Source organism: Oncorhynchus mykiss, chromosome 6 (genome assembly GCF_057628025.1).
Source record: "Oncorhynchus mykiss isolate SJ-2025 chromosome 6, ASM5762802v1, whole genome shotgun sequence".
NCBI classification, from domain to species: Eukaryota; Metazoa; Chordata; class Actinopteri; order Salmoniformes; family Salmonidae; genus Oncorhynchus; species Oncorhynchus mykiss.
In genome coordinates this window covers 49808532-49833535 of record NC_143027.1, presented here as the reverse complement: position 1 = coordinate 49833535, position 25004 = coordinate 49808532, and the positions used below count along the sequence as shown (strand labels likewise).

At 42.1% G+C, this 25004-nt stretch overlaps 1 protein-coding gene across 8 annotated transcripts in view; it reads left to right on the top strand.

Annotated features, from left to right (window-relative positions):
- The first annotated feature begins 1724 nt into the window (after positions 1–1724).
- Positions 1725–25004, top strand: part of tsc1a (TSC complex subunit 1a) — a 31380-nt gene continuing 8100 nt past the window's right edge. The window contains exons 1-20 of one of the 8 annotated variants that reach the window (XM_090238139.1): positions 1728–2546; positions 2647–2718; positions 3382–3586; positions 6019–6122; positions 6631–6783; positions 7057–7201; positions 7746–7900; positions 8022–8095; positions 8300–8481; positions 8941–9053; positions 10019–10187; positions 10392–10471; positions 10818–10875; positions 13011–13115; positions 13387–13978; positions 14266–14309; positions 15833–15999; positions 16331–16513; positions 20907–21017; positions 21231–21353. In XM_090238139.1, the coding sequence (XP_090094265.1) occupies positions 3478–3586; positions 6019–6122; positions 6631–6783; positions 7057–7201; positions 7746–7900; positions 8022–8095; positions 8300–8481; positions 8941–9053; positions 10019–10187; positions 10392–10471; positions 10818–10875; positions 13011–13115; positions 13387–13978; positions 14266–14309; positions 15833–15999; positions 16331–16513; positions 20907–21017; positions 21231–21353 (2667 nt within the window). In that variant the 5' untranslated portion in view covers positions 1728–2546; positions 2647–2718; positions 3382–3477. Of the gene's footprint in view, positions 2719–3381; positions 3587–6018; positions 6123–6630; positions 6784–7056; positions 7202–7745; positions 7901–8021; positions 8096–8299; positions 8482–8940; positions 9054–10018; positions 10188–10391; positions 10472–10817; positions 10876–13010; positions 13116–13386; positions 13979–14265; positions 14337–15832; positions 16000–16330; positions 16514–20906; positions 21018–21230; positions 21354–25004 lie in introns of all 8 variants that reach the window. The other 7 variants (XM_021606696.3, XM_090238140.1, XM_021606698.3 and 4 more) reach the window with 7 other exon arrangements.

Here is a 25004-nt window from a genome sequence, read left to right as displayed (position 1 = left end):
ACAGCCTGAATTTAAAATGGATTAAATTTCGATTTTTGTTATTTTGTCACTGGCAACTGAAATTGTTTCTCAAAATGTTTACTAATTAATAAAAAATGAAAAGCTGAAGTGTCTTGAGTCAATTAGTATTCAACCCCTTTGTTATGGCAAGTCTAAATAAGGTCAGGAGTAAAAAGGTGCATAGCAAATCATATATGATGTTTAAGGGACTCACTCTGTCTGCAATAATAGTTTAACATGATTTTTGAATGACTACCTCATCTCTGTACCCCACACATACAATTATCTATAAGGTCCCTCAGTCACACAAAGAATTTCAAACACAGATTCAACCACAAAGGCCAGGTTTTCCAATGCCTCGCAAAGAAATGAAATCCAATCTCATTGGTCAGATACATGTGACCAATACACCCAGCCACTTAAAGAATACAAGCAGAAAGATTTTAAAATGTTTGTCTAACAATGATCAACAACCAACTTGACAAAGCTTGAAGATTTTTAAAAAGATGAATGTGCAAATATTGCAATGCTCTTAAGAGACTTACCCAGAAAGACTCAGAGCTGTAACTGATGCCAAAGGTGATTCTAACATGTATTGATTGACTCAGGGGCTTGAATACTTATCTAATCAAGAGTGTTTTATTTTACTTTTTACAAAGTATTTTGTATTGATCATTGACAAAAAAATAAATGAAATAAATTCCAATATATAACAAAATGTTGAAAAGGTAAAGGGGTGTGAACACTTTCTGAAGGCACTGTGTATGTGTGTGTATATATATATATATATATATATATATATATATATATATATATATGGAATTTATTTCATTTATTTTTGGTCAATGATCAAACAGGCTGCGATTACTACACACTACTAGGGAGAGAATAGGTTATTTAAAGCAAGTTGCTTTGTTTTATTCACTGCCGATTTGTCTTTAATTTAATCTTTCTTTTTGAAAACGTTTGGCATGTCCATGGCTCACACATAATGCATTTTACAGTAGGCCTATATCATTGCGAATCATATGTTTAACAATATATTTACATAGTGAAGCCATGCTATTACATAGAACATTGTGGACTGCAAACATGTTAAACATTCTTAGCAAATATGGGATATGTCTGCATTTAGTTACTTAGTTTCTGTAGTCTAATTAACAAACTAAACTATAACTGACTAACATAATTGGAGTTGATGAAAATACAATACATAAAATACAATAAATACACAACTTGAAGCAACCACATATTTAGCCATGGAGCACGTTCTGATTGGCAAGTGAGGGATCACTCCTCCACACACCTACAATTGTTAATTCCTCAAAATCCAATTGTATTTGTCACATGCGCAGAATAAAACCGGTGTAGACCTTACTGTGAAATACTTACAAGCCCTTAATCAACAAAGCAGTTTAGAAAATATTTACTAAAAACTGAAGTATTTTTTTGTTGTTGTAAGAATTACACAAAATAATGAGGCTATATCCAGGGGGTCCCGGGGCAATGTGTGGGGGTACAGGTTAGTCGAGGTCATTTGTACATGTAGGTAGGGGTAAAGTGACTATGCATAGATAAACAGCGAGTAGCAGCAGTGTAAAAACAAAATGTCCTGGTGGCCATTTGATTAATTGAGGGGGAAGATTAAGGAGCCTTTTGGGACTAGTTGACGCTCCATTTACCGCAGCCTTTTTGCGCGCATAATTCTGGTTGTAAAAAAATCCGACACACCCCCAAACCTAAATCTTAGCCAGAGCTAAAATTTGACATTGCGTTCAGTTAGTTAAAATAGAGCCCTTCGGCTACTATTGAGAGTTTGAATCGTGGGCCTGGAATATACTATTCAAATACAAGGTGCAATTTTGAAATTTGGTAGTGCATCAGTAGTTTTCTTCATGTTATGCGGCTTGGTAGGAAGGATCGTGTTTCGGACGCATAGTTCTCAACCTTCGCCTCTCTCTAGTCCGGGGGGATAAAACTTTTTTTTAAATGAATTATGCTCTCTCAAGTCATGATTTATGTCCATATAAAAAAACAAGCGTTGTGAGCTCATCTGGTGCTTTGGTTCGATGGACTACACATTTGCTTGTTGAGTAACCTTGCCTGAGACCAGAATACTTGTCAGCTCCCCAAATATGCCAAGGCTTTACATCAGCAGGTTAAGTATGCAGGCCTAGGCAACGCCAATATTTAGTTTTTTACGTACCTCCACAAATTCACCATTGCAGGCAACACAATGTAAGTGCGACTTCTGAGCAATGCCAATTCAACAGTGATATACCGCAGCACCATTTACAGATACTGTTTGTCGAGGTACCGCATATGAATTGAAATCTGTTGATAGGCCTACGGTCTGGAATGGATAGGTCTACAGCACTTTGCCCTTGTGCGTAGGACGCTTGCGCAGACAGGCTTGCTATGTGAGTCACGAGAAGTCCGACTTGCCTCTCAACCAACAAGGCAGTCCCCAATGCAACAACGCCATAGTCAACGGAGCACAATTTATATTATATTAAAGTGTTATTGTTCCAATAAAAAAAGGAATGGTATGTATTATAACTTTCGTGCCAGATTTGAAGGTCAGAATTTAGTCGGACTCGGATTGTAGTTGACAGCTGTGGATAATTTTTCCTGAGTGCTGCGTAGATTTCAGGAGAGGGAGGGGCTTTTCGGTTGCTCAACATGGCTGCGCCCTGTGGAGAACAACAAGTGTAGAAGGTATTAAAATGTATTCCATGCATTTACTAAAGTGCTTACTTTCGCCGTGACAAATATTTTAGTCTAAAATTGGAACTTTGCTGGTACATATTTGAATTCAAAATAAATAAGTCCCCGCAAAATAGTTGATTAACTAATCGAGTTTGTCAGTACTGTACTAGCCAATGGTAACAGTTGACGTTAGCTAGCCAACTAGCTGGATGGCTAGCTAGCCTGGTTATAGATAGTTAACATTTTGGTGCAGCGTTCAATCAAGTTTGTGCATTAACGTCAGCTGTCTTCATTAGCTACTTCTTCTCGATTCATTGCAAGATGTCTTTAATATGTTGCAATGGTAATAACTTAGAAATATGTTGACACAAGTACTGTGCCGGCTACTCCTCTCTCCCCAACTACTGTAACTAGCTAGCTAACTAGGATTCATAGATAACGAACTGTACACACGCGCTCAATTCCACCAGGCAGGCACCACTGATCATCCTTTATGTTGTAGTTGAACATTAAATAAAAAGTCAGCCTTGGCATAATAACACTTATTGATAGTAACTTGTAAATGGTCATATGATGTAAGTTCCTATTAATAGTATTGATGTGTAGCTAACTGCACAGCTGTATGAATTATTCAATTTTTTAGCTTGACCACATTTTCTTTTCTGTCCAAAGTGCCTGCAGTGGCCACCCCATTAAAACAGCACAGCAGGTTGCTGGCAGGCTTTACCTTGAGAGGGAGGACAGTTCCATAGGTATCCCAGCAGCACCATGGCAAAGGAGCAGTCGAATGTGAGCGACCTCCTCCCGCTCCTGGAGTCGTCCGATCTGCATGAACTGGATCAGATAAAAAGTGTCCTCAATGACCACCTCGGCACAGGTCAGTACTCAAAATTCAGCATTACCCCCCCCCCCTCTTCCTACTAGCCACTCAACCACAACAGGCTGAGATTGCTACACGCTACTAGGGAGAGAATAGGTCAGTGTTTGCATGGTTTTCTGTAGGTCTCAAACTCTAGGTGACATTCTGCCGCCTTTACCGCAGAGCAATTAAGTTTTGGTTATTTAAAAAAAAAAAAAATTACAACTTATTTGTATTTGTTCTGAATCCCTATTAGCTGCTGCCTACTCTTCTTGGGACCCAATTACATACAATACAATACACAACACATTATTGCACACTACTCTACCATAACAGCCGAGTGGTTAGAGTGTTGGACTAGTAACCGGAAGGTTGCAAGTTCAAACCCCCGAGCTGACAAGGTACAAATCTGTCGTTCTGCCCCTGAACAGGGCAGTTAACCCACTAGGCCGTCATTGAAAATAAGAATTTGTTCTTAACTGACTTGCCTAGTTAAATAAAGGTAAAAAATAATTCAAGTAATTGACTAACATTAGTTACATTTATTTGAATTCCATTTCATTCGTTTTTATGTGCCCACAATGCGCACGTTGCATAGTTTCTCTAGAGATAAATCAGATCAAGCCCAAACTGTGTGGTGTAATAGGGTGTTGTAGTTTCCAACAGGCCAATATTCTACATAGTTAAGCGCAGAAAAATGTGGTAATTAGCTACAATGACCATAATCCATTGTGAGCCTACTTGTCTGGTCTGTGTGTTTATTTTACGCATGCTACGAGAAGAGACAGAAGAATGCACAATGGAGGGAGGGACAGAGAGCAGTTGCTTCGCAAGGTATCGCTACCTAAAAAAAAAGCCCCCAGTTTGGGTATGCCTAAAATGACATATGTGCAAAGTGTGGTGGTTAATTCCTTTACTATCAAATGAGGAGAGTCATACTTCAACTAAATCTTTATTCACTTATTAATAAGGGAGCAGGTCAATACAACACACGGATAAAGTGAATCGATTAAGTGCTTTACGATAATGATGGCTGGTCAACAAATCACTCTTAGGTTATTAATTGAGAGCCCAGAGACAAAGGTACAAAGGTCTTTTATAGCCAAGATACACCCCCCTTCAGTCTACTTGACAAACAACAGATGTATGGAATGGGTCACAAGGTTAAGATTGGTATGAAATAGAGGTCGACCGATTATGATTTTTCAACACCGATATCGATTATTGGAGGACCAAAAAAGCCGATGCCGATTAATCGGCCGATTTCTTTTATTTATTTGTAATAATGACAATTACAACAAGGGGTCCTGTAGAGGTTTTAAAAAGCATATGGAAATTAAAATAATAATGAATGTCCATCTTGGGCTCATAAATTAGTTTATTATGAAGTTCGATACCCACTGAGTTATATTTATTTTTGCTTCAAATCCAGATAATTCATTAAATAGTGATCTATTATGGTTACATTTGACATCACACAGGACCATGTGCTGACACAGACCAATCACATGCCGGCAGGCTACGAGGTCACTTGCGCCCTCATGCCATCGACATTAAGATTGACTTGCTCAGGGAGGATGAAAATGACTACATCGACCATGATCCTTTGATAGTTACGGCCACTTTCACCATGATCCTTTGCGTTTTTTGGGGGATGGGAGAGGGGTGCCATTCAGCCCAGTTCAGCAATATGGTGCACAAATTCAGTCACTTCCGTTTTCATGTGCCATTGGGAGTTTTCCATAGGAATGCGTGGATGATGTCAGTGCTATCACTATCTACTGGTTTTGTCTAAAGAAAATACATTATTTTATTAATTGATAGTTGGTATTCAGCAGTCAAGTATGCCTTATTTACTTTGAATAACTACTAAAATAGTGATTTCTGTCAGACAGCATAGAGGTGTGTATCAATTTAACCTTATTTCTCACAGATATGAAAGATAAGGAGGTCATTATGCTTCCCAAACCGTGCAGCAAGCAATGCGTGTTAATATTCAGACCGAGCATTGAGGCTCTTAACAAAGCTCCCCATACAGAAGCTGCCTTTTCCATTACATTATACTATACAAGAGTAATTAGACCCTGAGAGTCATGATCAAGGGCTGGGTTCTCTGTAGCTCAATTGGTACAGCTTGGTGCTTGCATTGCCAGGATAGTGGGTTCGATTCCCGGGCCCACCCATACTTAAAAAGTATGCACGCATGATTGTCACTTTGGATAAAAGGGTCTGCTAAATGGCCTATATTATTAACAAATAAACTAACATCTAATGTATTGGCAGGGTCTCCTCCTCTCTATGTTCTTGACGTTGTCTCCAGAGCTATATATTGAGAGATATAATAGCCATGTATTTTATTTATCTATTAAAAAAATACATGGCTCATGTTGTCTCTAGTCATCAACATGTTACATACATTGATTAGTTGATTCTTCCCTTCTAAATAACAGAGCGAGGATCTGTGCTGCTCAATGGCCTTGTCGATTACTACCTTGAGACCAGCTCTCCACAGGCTATACTCATCCTCTGCTCTGTCAGGGAGCCTCATGACAAGGTGAGCACTGTAGGGTAAAGTTGCCCAGAGGCTCTGATCTTGGGTTAGTTTAGCATTTTCTCCGGGGAAGGTGATCCCTGATCTGTACTTAGGGGAATCTTCACCCGGACCACCAATTGAGTTGCTTAGTCCCAGATCGGTGTGCTGTCCTGCCAACTCCTATTATCATTGGCAGGATAGCACAAACAGAAATGCAACCAGTCTATCAATGGCCTCTGTGGATAAAGTGTGGTTTACCACAGGGATCTCAAAACATAACATTGTGCTCTGAACAATTGGATCATGGCTGTTTCACCACACACCTTAAACAGAATTATTTATTAATTGACAATATCGCACGGAAGCCATTGTTGACATGTTGAATTCCATGAGCAGCCATTGAGTGCTCACCGTAGCAAAACGTTTTCCAGCGGGAGAAATACTTTTAGGTTAGTCCCTCTGTTTCGTCCAGTTCATTGTGAATACACCTTTGCACTGGATATGTTAACTTGTCTGTGTTGTCCCACAGCACCTCCTGGACAAGCTGAACGAGTGCATGGCCAAGCCAGCCTGTCGGCTGCCCACCCTTACCCTCCTGGGGCACGTTATCCGCAAGCAACCCCCCTGGATGCACAAGATAACCCGCTTCCCTCTGCTCACCTCCTTACTCAAATGCCTTAAGGTACATCAGTCAGCGCCTTGGTCAAAAGTAGTGCACTTTATAGGGCACGGGAGGTTGGTGGCACCTTAATTGGGGAGGACGGGCTCGTGGTATTGGCTGGAGCGGAATGAGTGGAATGGTATTTAATACATCAAACACATGGTTTCCATGTGTTTGATACCATTCCATTCGCTCCGTTCCAGCCATTATTATGAGCCGGCCTCCACTGATATAGGGAATAGGATGCAATGTGGTACACAGCCATTGAGTTTGCACTTTTTTTGCCAAATCTAGACGGACTCTGATGTGGTGGTGCTGATAACTGGAGTCCTAGTGTTGATCACACTGCTACCCGTGATACCCCAGGCAGGGAAGCAGCACATATACGACTTCTTTGACATCTTTGGCCGACTGGCGTCCTGGAGTCTGAAAAACCCAGGTGGTTTAACATAGATCAGTATTGCCCACATATAAATACAATTACTAGAAAGGGCGTAGCCCATCAGACCACAGCAATTTGACACAGCAAATCACGCCTCTGGGACTACCAACCGTTTCACCTATTTGATCTATTCCATCACTAGATTCAGCTATTCATGGCTTTGATGATTATTTGACCAATTGAATCAGGTGTGTTAGTAATGGGATAGATGACATAAGCGAAATTAATGGAGGTTGTCGAGGAGAGGTTGGAGGAACACCCTAAGATCAAACCCATAACCTGCCCCATGGGAAGGAGGAACTGGGATGAGGGGACAGTAGCTCTCTGTGTACTATCTGATATTAGATTTTCCCATCATTAAATGTGTGGTGAATTGTAGTCAAAGCCAAACTATTGAATAGTTAAACTACTAGAGCATCCATGCTCATCTAGCTACAGGACAGGATCTATTTCCTTGGGATCTCATTTGGTAATTTCCTTGGAATTGTGAAATGTTGCCTAACCCCTGTTCTCGCCCCACTCCCCACCCTGTGTGCCATAGGGCATGTGCACGGGGTGTATCTGATCCACCTCCATGCCAGTGTGTACTCCCTCTTCCACCGGCTCTATGGCATGTACCCCTGCAACTTTGTCTCCTACCTGCGCTCCCACTACAGTATGAAGGAGAACGTGGACACCTTTGAGGAAGTAGTGAAGGTTAGTACAACAGGACACGCCATACTCACCCCATCCTAGAATCTATGCACACTACATAAATGTATGTTGTGTGAAGAGATGTCTCGTGGTCATCCGTCTCACCAATTTGTTCGTTTCTTAGCCGATGTTGGGGCACGTGCGGATACATCCCGAATTGGTCACTGGAACCAACGACTATGAGCTGGACCCCTCCAGGTAAGCACTCAGAAAGTAAGATTCCCAAATGGCACCCTATTCCCTATATAGTGCACTATTTTTGACCAGGGCCCTGGTCAAAAGTAGTGCACTATATAGGGTACCATTTGACGCAACCAAAGACTCTTTCGACTTGTAAGGTCTGACTCGACAACAGCCAAGTTTACACTAATAATAAGGGGTCCTGTCAAACCCCTTGGCCAGGTGGAAGAGGTTTGAGATCCACGACATTGTGATTGAATGTGCAAAAGTCTCCCTGGACCCCAAGGAGGCGTCCTGCGAGGAGGGTTACTCCAGCATGCCAGACCGCGTCACCATCCACCCCCACCTGCGGTCCGGTCTCGACTACACTGCCAGTCCCTACACCGACTTCCTCAGCAGCTTCGGTCAGAGCTCTGACACATTCACTTTGATACAACTCAATCCTAATAAAATATGACCAGCTCTGTCCTTAGCCCTGTCCCAGGTCTGTTTGTGTCATCATGTCAACTCCTTGGCACTCATTGAGTTGACATGACGGCACAAACCTACCTGGGACCAGGCTACTCCGTCGTTTGTAATGACATAATGCAGTTACAGGCTAGAACAGCAGTTGGGCCAAATACCACTTGGTTACCTAGTTGTAAGCCACGCTTAAGCCACTGCTGTAATTCACAGGTAGAAAAACAATGGTTAAATATTTAATTTGCTTATAACCTGCCTTTTTATGTATTTTTCTACCACACAGTGTGTTACTTCAGGGGGTCGAAAGAGGTTTTGAGCTGTTCATCAGCGTGCCTGTATTTACAGGTTGTGTGTACATTAATGTTCCAGTTGCGTGTTTTTTTTTTCTCCTCCCCACACAGGTAGCTCTGCCTCTACCCCCCTATCGGTTGGCCGACCACCTCTCTCCCTGTCCTTACCCCAGCTACCAGGGACCCAGTCCTCCCTCTGCTGTCCCCACACCTCTTTCCATCAGGTAGGTCACTGTTCTTCAAGCGAAAACACCCCATTAGAGAGATTACATTGAAATCTTTGTTTATATTTATACTTAACAAAAATATAAACGCAACATGCAACAATTTCAAAGATTTACAGTTCATATTAGGAAATCAGTCAATTAAAATACATTTATTAGGGCCTAATCTATGGATTTCACCTGACTGGGAATATGGATATGCATCTGTTGTTCACAGATACCGTAAAAAAAAAATGGGCCGATGATCGATGGTTCTCAGGATCTCGTCACATTATTTTTGTGCATTTAAATTGCCATTGATAAAATGCAATTGTGTTCGTCGTCCGTAGCTTATGTCTGCCCATACCATAACTGCCACCATAGGGCACTCTGGGTCTGTGGTTGTGACGCCATTTTGAATGTACTGCCAAATTCTCTGAAATGACTTATGGTAGAGAAATTAACATTGAATTATCTGGTGACCGCTCTGGTGGACATACCTGCAGTCAGCATGCCAATTGCAAGTTCTCTCAACTTGAGACGTCTGTGCCGTTGTGTGACAAAATCTCACATTTTGGAGTGGCTTTTTATTGCCCCCAGCACAAGGTAAACCTGTTTAATGGTCATTCTGTTAATCAGCTTCTTGATATGCCACACCTGTCAGGTGGCTGGATTATCTTGAAAAAAGAGGAATGCTCACTAACAGAGATGGAAACAAATTTGTCCACAAAATTTAAGAGAAGTAAGCTTATGGAACAATTCTGGGATTTATTTTTCAGCTCATGAAACATGGGACCAAAACTTTACATGTTGCATTTATATATTTGTTCAGTGTATCAAGTATATAAAATAAAACACTGAAGCTCCCACTGAAAAATTAAGTTATTCTACACAGTTGTATTCTATTCTGTATTCCCATTGATTGTGATTCATGTAAATTCTCTTGAGACACACATGGCCCTCTTGTCCCCTGTGCACGTTTCCAGAACCAACACTGTGAAGTCGACCCAGCTGGGAATAAAGTGTCGATGTGGAGTCCGTGCTCGGATTGTGGAATGACCACACCTCCCACCTCCAGGGGTATCTCCCCTGCCAATGTTCCAGAGCTATCTCAAAGTGCCTCCCATGCCCCCAGCCAAACAGCCAGCACATCAGGTCATTTTTGTTCATTTTTTATTTTACCTTAGTTTTTGCTGGTCAAATACCGGCTGGGGAAAACATTTGAAGATCTAGTGAAAGTTAAGACGGGAGAACAAAGAACAGTTATAGTTAGTATACTTTCCGGTGCTACGAAGAGTGTTTTGATGGACTGTCATAAGGACTTTTCACTCAGAATTGTGTGTTCTTGTTTCATCGCAGGTGGTAAATGTCTCAGTCCTGCCCCGACTCTCTCCAATGAGTTTGAGCATCTTTGTTCAACCCCCAACACAACCAACCAGGCATGTACTATAGCACACAATTCTTACTACCATAATCTAGTACAGATCATAGCAACGAAAGGAAAGTATCTGCAGAGCCGGAGTGTACACTGAGCACAAGCAGAGCTGGAAATGCCATCTTCAGCAGGAGTGGTGAACTGAACTCCCTCTAAAAGTCATGCAAACAAAGCAATCACTCCACCCGCAGAGGAGTGCCCAGCCTAAGGGAGTTTGTTTGCTCCAGCCAGTGTTGACTGTATTTAGATTGTGGTTGTACCCAGTGCTGTTTGTGCGCTGGTTGTGTGTTTGAAGCCAATGGTCCACCCGTAAGACTTTTCATCAGCTGAATTTATATCTGTTCCGACAGCTGAAGCAGAAACCGAGTGGAGAGGAAGAGAGAGGCAACCCTGAGGTCATCAGTAAAGGTCAGCAGCTTTGCTCATCTCCGAAAGAGGAGCAGGTTTCGCTGTCACTATTCAGTGTTTTTTTATGGGGCTAATGTTAGCCTTTAACACTCATACCCGTATTCGGGTTGAAAATGGCAGGCTTGGACACTGATAAATGACCTTAATTGAAACGCAGTGACTGTACAGTAACATGCCATACATGATGTCAGAGCTTCAGTCGGATCACCGCTTCACAGCTCTTTATGGGTTTTGACTGACAGTCGTTCTGAACTAGAGCACCCTTCCTGCTAATTGGGCTACTTTTGCTCATTTTTTGTTGTCTGCGTGAGGTAAAGGCTGTAAATTACGTATTTTGAAAGATGAGATGCTGAGGATTACAATAAACACCGCATTGATGTCATACAAAGAAGCCAAACACCTGTGAGTCCAAATGTGCACTTCACATTTTCATATCATAAAACTCATTATAATGTGCAGTGTCAATGTTTGATCACTATGTTTGATGACAAAGTGTTATAACCTGCAATGTCCTGAACAGAAAGAGCCTATGTTGTATTGTGAAGAAAATTTGCAATTGACCACGCATCTGAATGCACTCATGACTCTATTCTATGCTCACCAAAATTAGGATCTGCTTCTCTGAATTGCCTTGTGGAAGCCTAACACTGTAAGATCGTATTTTATAATTTAGCTAGTTATGTTGGCAATTGATCCTGTTTTCAAATTATGCCCACCTGACCCAGGTTGCGATTTATTATGGACCGTTTTTGGATTGCGTAAACAAGTTAGTTCCTCAATGGCACAGCTAGGTTGAGCTCCAAAAAAACACCTTATAGTTAGACTTCTTTGAGTCATAAAAGTGCATTAAAATGACATAGGAACTGTGCACCCTTTAGAGAGGTATTTGGACACACCAGTTAGTCCTCTCACTCAAACCCTTGTCATTTCTTTGTCTAATGTTGAACCTATCCCACATTTTCCCGGAATAAGAATTCGTTCTTAATTGATTTGCCTAGTAAACTATATATATATATATTTTTTTTTTAACCAAATGTATCCAGAATATTTTCAGATTTCGTTATCAACAAATGCACAAATGCGTCAAAGTACAGAATGTAAAATGCACGTAAAATCAACAGTTTAATGTTTGGGTTCAGTCTTTTAAAGTGAACTGTTGTCTTCACCTTTAGTCTAATAATTGTACCATAATCTCCAAACTGTTCCTTTTTTAATTGCTACACTTGTTATGCATATACTTTACATAGTTCTTCTGTAAGAAATATTTCAATGTAGCCCTGTCCATATAGGCCAATTCCCACAAGTGTAAGGAGTTAAGAACAATTGTCCTCTTCTTATGAGCGATCGTTCACTAGACCAGATTTCTAGCCTATTTTATTATGGCTGGCAATTGCTAGGTCCCTCATGATACGATATTATCACAATACTTAGGTTCCGATACGATGGGTATTGCGATTCGATACTACGATTTTATATATTTCTTCCAAACATGGCTCACAATATGTCTTCTGTAAAGAGATGAGCATGAGAAAATGATTTTTTTTCACTCGGAAATAAGTATTGAAAACATGTTGGCTCACTATTTAAAACGATGTAGAATAAGCTATAGGATTTAGAATACTGGAGTTTTGGTGCAGGTACAGCCGACTAGCACTAGCTAATGCTACCGACAGTAGCAAAACATTTGATGTTAAATATTAAGTTGGAGTCTATTATCAATATAATATTGTCAAAAGATAATATTGTGATATGTAACTATAGATTCCCCCCATCACTACTATTTATTGCCTAAAATGACTCGTTAGTTCTGTTGACATCGCCAAAGTACCTTTCCTCCCCAATTTTTGGGGGCTTTACGTGACCTTTGCTGTAAATAAAGGCATCATCCGAGACCATTCTAGAATAGAGGTGGCGTTGACGGGACCTGGGTTGAAATAGTATTGCTTGTCTTTGGAATACTTTTTGTTTGATTGAGCCTGTCTAGAGTACCCAGATGGGTGGGGTTTGCACTTTTGCTACTATTCCATTAGTTTAATTGAGGCAAGCTCAATCTAGCGCAGCGGAAATATTTGAAAGAAAACAAATACTATTTGAACCCAGGTCTGGAACTAAGCACACTCTATGCTCTTTGTCAGGTGCTGCTGGTGAGAGTGTGAAGACCATGTCATTGACCGAGTTGTCGGACTTCATCAAAGAGCAGGATTTGGACATTCAAAGGATGGAGAATGAACATGACGAGGGTGAATGGTTTTTCCCAATTCATTAAATGGTGTAGGGTGAAGTTGCCCCTATACCAGTGGTCTTTGGTCAGTTTTTCCATTTTCCTCACTAGTGGTTAGGATTGCAGGAGGGGAAGCCAATCCTTGATCTGTACCAAAGAGAAACTTCACACCAGGGCTCATTAAATCCCCCCAAACCTACTACGGTATTCATATCTTCCCATGAAAATCACTTGTGTTCAGTCAGTGTGAAAAACATTGATTTGTTCCATACGCTCTTCTCCCTGGTCAGATGCCATCACAGAGGAGCTCCTGAAGTTGACTGAGCAGAAGCACAAAGCAGACCGCTCTTTCTACAGCACTACAGAGACACTGACTGGGCATCAGGAGAAGGAGATGCTCCTCACCACCTCCAACCAGAGCCTAAACAAGGAGGCCCGGCGCCTGGTCTCCACACCCGACAAGGGCGAGTGCTCGGCGGGGGGAGGAGATCAGCAGCTCCCCTGGTCCTTCCGGCCGTGCTTCACCCCCATCGACAACCTGCTGACCGGATTTAGCACTTCTCAGAGCCCCTACAGGGCTGAGGAGGAGGGGGGCTCCGGTCTGGCAAATTATGGCCTGTTCTCCTCCCCCAGTATCTTCAGGGACCCTGTTAACCCCGTCTACGAGCCTCTGTTTGAGCTGGCCCTGCCCAGGGCTGCCTCTCTGTTCGTGGGGAGGAAGACTTCGGTGGCACTGGCACAGAGGGCCGCTGGCGATGAGGGGGAGAGGAACGCAAGCAAGGGGGAGGAGGAAGGGGACGAGATGGCGGCATTGTCCCCGCTAGAGGTCCTGGATCGCCTCATTCAGCACGGCAACGAGGCCTATGAAAAAGTGCTCAAGAGGTGAGAGGTCATGGCTGGCTGAGTGTGTTTCGCTACTCTGTCCGTATGGACGACGACCCCTTTATGGAAGTCTGGGCGGGCAAGCCAATTCCTTCCATAGACTAGTACTCCATCCATGTTATTGCTCTCTCATGTATTCACTGGTAGTCGGTCTATCTGTGCATTGTTATGAAGTGCTCATGACCTGGCTGTTTGGTGTGCCGTACAATGTCTGTCGGTGTCTGTTATTGACCCTTCATTGTGATCTTTCCTCACACTCTTCTGTACTGTGTGTGTTCTTGTTATAGATTGCCCATGCCAAACAAGTCAGTAGACTGGACACACTTTGGAGGTAAACAACAGAGTATGAAAGCGAAAGGTATTGCCAAATGTATTGCCACTACGCTATGATGGGGGAGAGGATGAGACTATCCTTTTTTTCCTGTCTGCGCTCTCCTTCCTACCGCATCCATCAATCTATTTGTCGGTTTGTCTTTTTTTTCTAGCAGGTTCCTACCTGTATCTTCGTTGAAAAGCTACATATCAGCTGTAAAATATGGAGTAGGGTGAAGTTGACCGTAAACGTTGATCTTGGGTCAATTTTGCTATTAACCCACTAAGGCTAGGATTGGGGGAGAGGGAGCTGATCATAGATCTGTACCTAGGGGAACTGCCATGAGTGTCTGTGGATCAACCTGTCCTTCTGTTTCTGTCCTCCAAACTCTCCAGGCTAATATTAATTAGATTGACCTATTCAATCCAATGGGATTTGGCTTACTATGTGATCAGAATCTGAGCGCCACTGCATCTCATTGTTTCTTGCCCTTTGCTATGGAGTCAAAAGTTCGTCTTTTGAGACAATCTATGCATGCAGTGCTTAGGTTAATGCTTAAAATCTATGCAATATACAGATCTATACTGAACAAAAATATAAACACAACATTCAACAATTTTAACTATTTTACTGAGTTACCGTTCATATAAGGAAATCAGTCAATTTAAATAAATAAATTAGGATTTGACTGGGCAGGGGCACAGCCATGGGTGGGCCTGGGAGGTCTCCCACTTGGGAGCCAGAACCACCCACTGGGGAGCCAGGCCCAGCCAATCGAAATGTGTTTTTGCCCACAAAAAGGGCTTTATTACAGATAGAAATACTCCTCAGTTTCATCAGCAGTCCGGGTGGCTGGTCTCAGACGATCCCACAGGTGAAGAAGTCGGATGTGGAGTTCCTGATCTGGCATGATTACACTTGGTCTGCAGTTGTGAGGCCTGTTGCACATACTGCCAAATTCTCAAAAATGACATTGGAAGCTGCTTATGGTAGAGAAATTAGCATTTAATTATCTGGCAACAGCTCTGGTGGACATTCCTGCAGTCAGCATGCCAATTGCACACTCCCTCAACTTGAGACGTCTGTGGCATTGTGGTGTTTGACAAAATTGCACATTTTAAAGTTGCCTTTTATTGTCCCCAGCACAAGGTGCACCTGTGTAATGATCATGCTGATAAGCAGCTTCTTGGTATGCCGCACCTGTCAGGTGGATGGATTATCTTGTCAAAGGAGAAATGCTCACTAACTCAGATGTATTAAAAAAAAAGTTAAAATAATTCTGCACAAAAGTTGAAAGAAATGTGTGTATGTGTGTATATGGAAAATCTGCGACGTTATTTAAGCTCTTGAAATGTTATATATTTATATTTACATTTATATTTTTGTTCAGTATAATTTTAATCGTTTTGGATACCACAGTACTAATATCTAGTTTTCTGTTGAGATGAATAACATGGCCTTGAAAAAATGAGTTTGAAAAGGTAATAAAATAAAAGTAATATTAAATAGTCAAACATTTTGCTCATGTGTCCTCTTGACAGGCACCACGCCGCTGGATGAGCTGCACACGCTGCGCAGTCAGGTGCTGCTGCTCCACAACCAGCTCCTGTACGAGCGCTACAAGAGAGAGCAGCACGCCATCCGCAACCGCCGTCTGCTCCGCCGCATCATCAACGCCACTGCCATGGAAGAGCAAAACAACTCAATGGTTAATTAAAAAACCTTGCGCTCCCTGCCCAGTCAGAAGCCATTGAATCCTGAATAGAACATAGCTTATTTTTGGAAATTAAAGCATGCATGTTATTTACCAGGGTCGTATCCATTTGTGAACCCTGTAGCAAAATGTTTTGCAACGGAAAAAAGAAAACGAGCGGTTCATATTTGTGCCTACTGAACACGAGTATGAGGTTCTTTCGGTTGATGTGGGAGCGGTGGTTGACATATATTTATTTTAAAATAATGTATGGCCTGCTTGTTTTTGTATCTCTTGAATTTTTTTGTTTTACTGTAAGGTGTGTTGTGATTTTATTTGGTTGCAGAAGGCCCAGCTGAAGCTGCAGGACATAGAGATCCAGTCTCTGCAGGCCAGTCTGGTGGAGGAGCAGCAGCGCTACAGGCGCCTGAAGGAGGATGGAGACACTGAGACGGCTTGCCTCCACAGTCAATTCCAACAGCTACAGCAGGGCCATGACCTGTATCTATCCAAGGCTCAGAAGCTGCAGGTGAGCACACAGATGAATAACCACATATACTACACAGTACCACTTTGACACAGGAGTGAATGTAATTCATTTAACCTATCTTATTTTTATGAATCAACCGCCTTATAACCAGGACTTGCGTCTTTTCAGCAGGGGGTCTGTATATTTATTTACTGATGTCCAGCAGCCTCATGTATAACCGACGCATACATTTGACACTAAATATCTACGTGCACCATTTCTGAAAAGTCTGCGCACGCACAAAAGTATTGAGATTTATTAACTTGGCGCATGCCATACATACGCATGCTTCCCGTTATAAATCAGACCTTTCGTAAAACTGGCAGCGTGAACGCACATCATTCACCTAAATATAACTGCACTGCCTGCAAATTCTGAAACATTTTCTACTTGGAAAACAAACTACAGTAGACGGACTTACAGTGGGAGCCTACACACTTCAATGCAAAAGATCAACTGTCTGTTCACCTGTTAAATTTGTCTGTATGTAAAATCTCACTCTACATTCGGATGCATACAGCAACAACTAGAAATTATAATAGCCTTTCTAATAGGCTTAATTAAATGAGAGATGGGACGAATGGTAGCCTATCCTAACCTGTTGTAGGCGTATAGGCTATTTTGCGAGTAAGGAATTTATTCTGCAATGATCATGGAAATTAAATAAATAATAGGAAATAGCTGCTTATTTCTAATTATTTTAAAATGCAAAGAAACTAAATCGATCGTCTAACTAGTTGAATAAAGGTTAAATAAAAAAAATATATATTTTTTAACGTTGTATTAATGCCTACATTTTAATGGATTAAATTTGGGTTTTTTGGTCACTGGCCTACACACAATAGCCCATGATGTAAAAGTGGAATTATGTTTTTTAAATGTTCACTAATCAATTAAAAATGAAAGGCTGAAATGTCTTGAGTCAATAAGCCCTTTTTGTTATGGCAAGTTCATAATAACATTTCCTTAAGTCACAGAATAAGTTCCATGGACTCGCTGTGTGCAACTGTTTAACATGATTTTTGAATGACTTCCTCATCTCTGTACCCCACATATCCGTAAGGTCCCTCATTCGAGCAGGGAATTTAAAACACAAAGACCGGGGAGGTTTTCTAATGCCTCCTAAAGAAGGGAACCTATTTTCATGTCTTTATTTTTACCCATTTACCAGTCATTGAACATCCCTTTGAGCATTGTGAAGTTATTGATTACACTTTGGATGGTGTATCAATACACCCAGTCACTTCAAAGATGCAGTTAACCTAACATACACCAACCAAAAGCCATGGATTACAGGCAACATCTGCACTGAGCTAAAGGGTAGAGCTGCCGCTTTCAAGGAGCGGGACTCTAACCCGGAAGCTTGTAGGAAATCCCGCTATGCCCTCTGACAAACCATCAAACAGGCAAAGCGTCAATACAGAACTAAGATCGAATCGTACTACACAGGCTCTGACGCTCGTCGGATGTGGCAGGGCTTGTAAACTATTACTGACTACAAAGGGAAGCACATTCATGAGCTGCCCAGTGACACAAACCTACCAGACGAGCTAAATTACGCTGAAACATGCATTAGAGCACCAGCTGTTCTGGACGACTGTAATCACGCTCTCTGCAGCCGATGTGAGTTAGACCTTTAAACAAGTCAACTTTCACAAGATTACCAGGACGTGTACTCCGAGAATGTGCTGACCAACTGGCAAGTGTCCTCACTGACATTTTCAACCTCTCCCTGTCTGAGTCTGTAATACCAACATGTTTCAAGCAGACCTCCATAGCCCTTGTGCCCAAGAACACTAAGGTAACCTGCCTAAATTACTACCAACCCGTAGCACTCACATCTGTAGCCATGAAGAGCTTTGAAAGGCTGGTCATGGCTCACATCAACACCATTATCCCAGAAACCCTAGACCTACTCCAATTTGCATACCGCCCAAACATGGTGACTTTAAAACAATTAGAGTTTAATGGCTGTAATAGGAGAGAACTTATGATTGTTCAACAACATTGTAGTTACTCCACAATACTAACCTACTTGACAGTGAAAAGGAATCCTGGCTTCCCGAGTGGCGCAGTGGTGTAAGGCCATGCTTCGCAGTTGTGCGGCGTCACTACACCCTGGGGTGACCGGGAGTCCCATAGGGCGGCGCGCAATTGTCCCAGTGTCGTCCATGTTAGGGGAGGGTTTGGCCAGGGGGGCTTTACTTGGCTCACTGCGTTCTAGCGAATCCTTGTGGCGGGGCGGGCGCCAGTTGAACGGTGTTTCCTCCGACACATTGGTGCAACTGGCTTTTGGGTTAAGCAGTACGGCTTGGCGGGTCATGTTTTGGAGGACTCATGACTCGACCTTGACCTCTACCGAGCCCGTTAGGTAGTTGCAGCGATGAGACAAGATCGTAATCACGAAAAAGGGGGGGGGGGGGGGGGAAAGGAAACCTGTACAAAAAAATATTCCAAAATATGCATCATGTTTGGAACAAGGCACTAAAGTAATACTACCAAAAATGTGTCAAAGAAAGGAACTTTTTCCCCTTAACACAAAGTGTTGTTTGGGGCTAATCCAATAACAACAAAATGTGGAACGAGTCAAGGGGTGTGAATTTTTTTCTGAAGGCACTGTATGCCTGTGATCAAATTCAGCACAGGGTAGGCATAACATTATTGCTTTCAAATATGTGTTCTTGGTACTGGAAGTCTATATTCGGGCATTGTATTCGCTCATTAGTAACAATGCTCTGCGTAGATGCGGTAAATAGACTTGCTTTCTAATTTCACGCTGTTGACGCTCTTTTCTGTCACTTTAGTGCATTCTATTTCCAGTGTGTTCACAGGCGTTTTAAAAAAAAAACGGCTTTTTGTTTGAATTGAGCTTGAGCGGCATCATGCAGTGCGTTTGGAAATTATTCAGACCCGTTACTCTACATTTTGTTACGTTACAGCCTTATTCTAAAATGTATTAAATTGTTTTCTGCATTCATCTACACACATTAACCCATAATTACAAAGGGAAAACAGGTTTTTAGAAATGTTTGCAAATTTATTAAAATAAAAAAAGATCTTGGAGTCCACCTGTGGTAAATTCAATTGATTGGACATGATTTGGAAAGGCACACACCTGTCTATATTATGTCCCACAGTTGACTGTGCATGTCAGAGCAAATCTGGGGAAGGGTACCAAAAAATGTAAGGTCCCCAAGAACACAGTGGCCTCCATCATTCTTAAAATGGATGAAGTTTGGAACCACCAAGACTCTTCCTAGAGCTGACCGCCCTGCCAAACTGGGCAATCGGGGGAGAAGGGCCTTGGTCATGAAGATGACCAAGAACCCGATGATCACTCTGACGGAGCTCCAGAGTTCCTCTGTAGAGATGCGAGCACCTTCCAGAAGGACAACCATCTCTGCAGCACTCCGCCAATCAAGGAAACCAAGATTGAACTCTTTGGCCTGAATGACAAGTGCCACGTCTGGAGGAAACCTGGCACCATACATACGGTGATGCATGGTGGTGGCAGTATCACGCTCTGGGGATGTATTTCAGCGGCAGGGACTGGGAGACTAGTCAGGATTTGAGGGGAAGATGAACAAAGCAAAGTACAGATTGATCCTTGATGAAAACCTGCTCCACAGTGCTCAGGACCTTAGACTGGGGCGACGGTTCACCTACCAACAGTGCAATGACTCTAAGCACACAGCCAAGACAACACAGGAGTAGCTTCGGGACATGTCTCTATATGTCCTTGAGTGGCCCAGCCAGAGCCTGGGCTTGAACCAGATCAAACATCTCTGGAGAGACCTGAGAGTAGCTGTGCAGCAACGCTCCCAATACAACCTGACTGAGCTTGAGAGGATCTGCGGAGAAGGGGAGAAACTCCCCAAATACAGGTATGCCAAGCTTGTAGCATCATACCCAAGAAGACGCAAGGCTGTAATCGCTGCCAAAGGTGCTTCAACAAAGTACTGAGTAAAGGGTCTGAATACTTATGTAAATGTGATATTTCATGATTTTTTTTTTAAATAAACATTTGCACATGTCTAAACCTGTTTTTGCTTTGCCATTATGGGGTATTCTATGTAGATTAATAAGGCTGTAACTTTGTTACGTTACAGCCTTATAATGTGGAAAAAGTCAAGGGGTCTGAATACTTTCCGAATGAACTGTATATTCCCCATTTGCACAAGGCTACTTTGGCCTTCTTGCAATGCAACACTTCAACTGTTTAGAAACTGAACTTTGTGTGACGATAATCACATTGTAATAATCACGTCAATTTCAGTTTTTATGAATGACTACTTCTGCGTGAACTGGCGCATGCTTGTTTTTGGGCATATTTTGTGTGTATGCAACATTTTATAAATGAGTCCCAGGTACTGACTTCTGATTTTGTCTACAGAGTGAGTTACAAGAATGCCAAAGCAACATGGGAGAGCTGGAGGCTGAGCTTCAGAAAGCCAATAATGAGGCATACAACACTGGACACCAGCTCACCCAACTGTCCCTCAAGGTGAGCTTGCTAGCACATAACTATTGCCATTATTAAGCATATTTAATTTCTCTATCTTATTCCTCAGAGAGAATAGCGTCTTAAAGCTAGAAGAAGGTAGTTATAGGCTTGTCGAGCAAAATAAAAAACATTGTTGGTCAGTGTATTTGAACAAACAAAACAAAAAAGTATTGTGCTCCCAATAAATCTTTGCTTCTCTCTTCCCCTGTTCAGCTCACCAACAGTGAGAACCTCCAGCAGCAGATGTACTTGTTGAACAAACAGCTGCTGTTACTGGGAGAGACCAACAAGCTGGCAATACAGGAGGTGCAACGCCTGGGACCGGAGAGCAGTAAGGTAGAGGCAGGATTACGCCCTCCCCCCCTACCATATTCAATACCAAGTAAACCAGTCCACGGACAACCCAAAGCGTGATGTTTCCCAAAGGGGTGTTTGCCGTAGCACTAATATTCAACTCATCAAGCCTTTGATTAGTTGAATCAGGTCTGTTAATCTGAAACTATTGGATAAGGCATACTATGGTAGTATCCCACTTACCCTCTGAAAAGTGAGGTGGAATTATTTTTGCCATATTGCTTATGCCTACCCAAACGTTTAAGATCTACATAAGTTGTTAACCTCTCTAGGGTATGTGGGACGCTATCGTCCCACCTGGCCAACATCCAGTGAGATTGCAGAGCGCCAAATTCAAATACAGAAATACTCATTATATAAATTCAGAAAACAAAACATATTTTACATAGGTTTAAAGATGAACTTCTTGTGAATCCATCCACGGTATCAGATTTAAAAATGCTTTACTATGCATCTATGCATTTCTAGACGATCTGGACATCCCCTGTCTCAATTGAGATGAACAAACCAACATGAATGCCTCTAAGTGATGATGAAGCTACTCTGGTAATCCAGTCCATGCAGAGCGGTGAAGCCCCTGGGCCTGATGGCTTCCGTCTTGAATTTTATAAAGCGTTCTCCTCTAAATTATCCCCTATCCTCAGCTCATTGTACAATGAAATCCTTTCTAGTCAGAATCTTCCCCAGACACTTACCCAGGCGACTTATTTAGGTTTTGCTTAAAAAAGACAAGAATCCACTAGACTGTGGAATATACCGCCTTAAGCCTTTTGTGCTGCGATTTCTAAAATTCTCACTAAGGTCCTCTCGTGCCGTTTAGAGACAGTGATGCCTAATATAATTCACTTTGACCAAACCGGATTTATCTCAGAGAGGCAATCTTTCTATAATATGCGCCGGCTATTTAATCGTTATTCTTCCCACAAAACTCTACAGCCAAAGGTTGTCATTTCTCTTGATGCTGAAAAGGCTTTTGATCGGGTTGAGTGGGAATATCTATTTACAGTACTAGAGAGATTTGGGTTTGGCCTGTCATTCCTTTCCTGGATTATGATTTTGTACTCGTCCCCCAGTGGCTTCTGTTCGCACCAACAGTGTTACCTCCAGCTACTTCCCTCTCCACAGGGGGGGCCAGGCAAGGTTGCTGTTTATCCCCTTTCCTATTTGATATGGCTAATGAGCCTCTTGCTGTCGCCCTGCGGCCGGAGGAGAGTATTAAGGGGCAACATAACTCACAAGGTGTCCTTATATGCAGGCGGTCTTCTTTTATACAGTGGCAAGAAAAAGTATGTGAACCCTTTGGAATTACCTGGATTTCTGCATAAATTGGTCATCAAATTTGATCTGATCTTCATCTAAGCCACAACAATAGCACGCTGTTTGTCTTTAACTTCATTGGGATAGGAGGCAGCATTTTCACTTTTGGATGAAAAGCGTGCCCAGAGTGAACTGCCTCCAACTCTGTCCCAGATGCTAATATATGCATAGTATTAGTAGTATTGGATAGAAAACACTCTGAAGTTTCTAAAGCTGTTTGAATGATGTCTGTGAGTATAACAGAACTCATATGGCAGGCAAAAACGTGAGAAAAAAATCCAACCAGGAAGTGGGAAATCTGAGGTTGGTCGTTTTTCAACTCAGCCCCTATTGAAGACACAGTGGGATATTGGTCATGTTGCACTTCCTAAGGCTTCCACTAGATGTCAACAGTCTTTAGAACGTTGTTTCAGGCTTCCACTGTGAAGGGGGGCTGAATGAGACAGAGGTCTGGCAGTGAGCCACGGGCTCGTGAGGCGAGGTCATGAGAGAGTTAGCTCGCTTTCCATTGCTTTTCTACAGACAAAGGAATTCTCCGGTTGGGACAATATTGAAGATTTATGATAAAAACATCCTAAAGATTGATTCTATACTTCGTTTGATATGTTTCTACGACCAGTAATATAACTTTTGGGAATTTTCATCCAACCTTTCTGCTGGACTTAAAAACCATTGCTGCACGTCTGAAGTTTGCAAAAGTGCACCTGGATGTTCCATAGCGCTACTGGCAAAATATTCTGTGGACAGATTAAACTACAGTTGAGTTGTTTGGAAGGAACACAACACTGTGTGGAGAAATAAAAGCACAGCACACCAACATCAAAACCTCATCCCAAATGTGAAGTATGGTGGAGAGAGCATCATGGTTTGGGGCTGCTTTGCTGCCTCAGGGCCTGGACAGCTTGCTATCATTGACGGAAAAACTAATTCACAAGTTTATCAAGACATTTTGCAGGAGAATGTTAGGCTACCTGTCTGCTGATTGAAGCTCAACAGAAGTTTGCTGACGCAACAGGACAACTCCCCAAAACAGAAGTTAATTAACAACAGAATGCCTTCAACAGAAGAAAATTCACCTTCTGGAGTGGCCCAGTCAGTCCTGACCTCAACCTGATTTGAGATGCTGTGGCAAGAGAGCAGTTCACACCAGACATCCCAAGAATATTGCTGAACTGAAACAGTTTTGTAAAGAGGAATGGTCCAAAATTCCTCGTGACTGTTGTGCAGGTCTGATCCACAACTACAGAAAACATTTGGTTGTTATTGCTGCCAAAGGAGGGTCAACCAGTTATTAAATCCAAGGGTTCACATACTTTTCCCACCCTGCACTGTGAATGTTTACACGGTGTGTTAAATAAATATATGAAAACATATAATTGTTTATTAGTTTAGGCAGACTGTGTGTTTGTCTATTGTTGTGATCTAGATGAAGATCAGATCAAATTTTATATTCACATACTTTTTCTTGCCACTGTATATCTCTAACCCTGTGGAGATGTACAGGTTTATACTACAAGGTTTTGGGACATTCTCTGGTTATAAGTTAAACATAACAAAAAGTGTGCTCCTCCCATTAATCAGTTAGCAGAAGGAATTGGGTATGCCAATTTCACATTTAAGTTGGAGCATCAGGTCTTTACTTATTTGGGGATAAAAGTCACACGCTCTGTTTAAAAAAACTTCAAAACACTCCTACAGCGCACTAAGCAGGATTTCATAAGGTGGTCGTCTCTTCCCATTTCATTAACAGGTCACATTAACTCTGGTAAGATGACTGTACTACCTAGGTTTTGTACTTATTCCAAATGATTCCCATTTTTCTGCCAAAGTTGATGTTCAAACATCTGGACAGCTACATTTCCAACTTCATTTGGAATAAGTCAAGGCCCCCAGGCCTTACCACTTTTTTTTTTTTAAATGTACACTACTACTGGTCAGCAAATATCTAAATATGTTTATTGGGTTTCTACATTTGAAAACAATGTTGACCCAACTTGGGCCATCATGGAGTTAGTCAAGCCTTCCAACTTCTCTGGTCTCGCTCCTGTGCTCCCCAGTGCCCATGAACCTTGGCACCCATGTTTTGAAACCCATTGTTAAGAGCTCCCTTAAAATCTGGTCCCAATTCCTTCAGTCACTTTAGCCTTAAACAAGCAAGCGGCTTCTCTCCATGAACATCTAATCATCTCTTCCCAGTGTCACAGATTGACACGGCATTCCAGTTCTGGCATAGGAACGGTCTGGTATTTTTTTGTGTGTGACCTATTTGTTGATAAGTCTCATTTGATACTCTTGAGGGTTGACCACCCAATACCC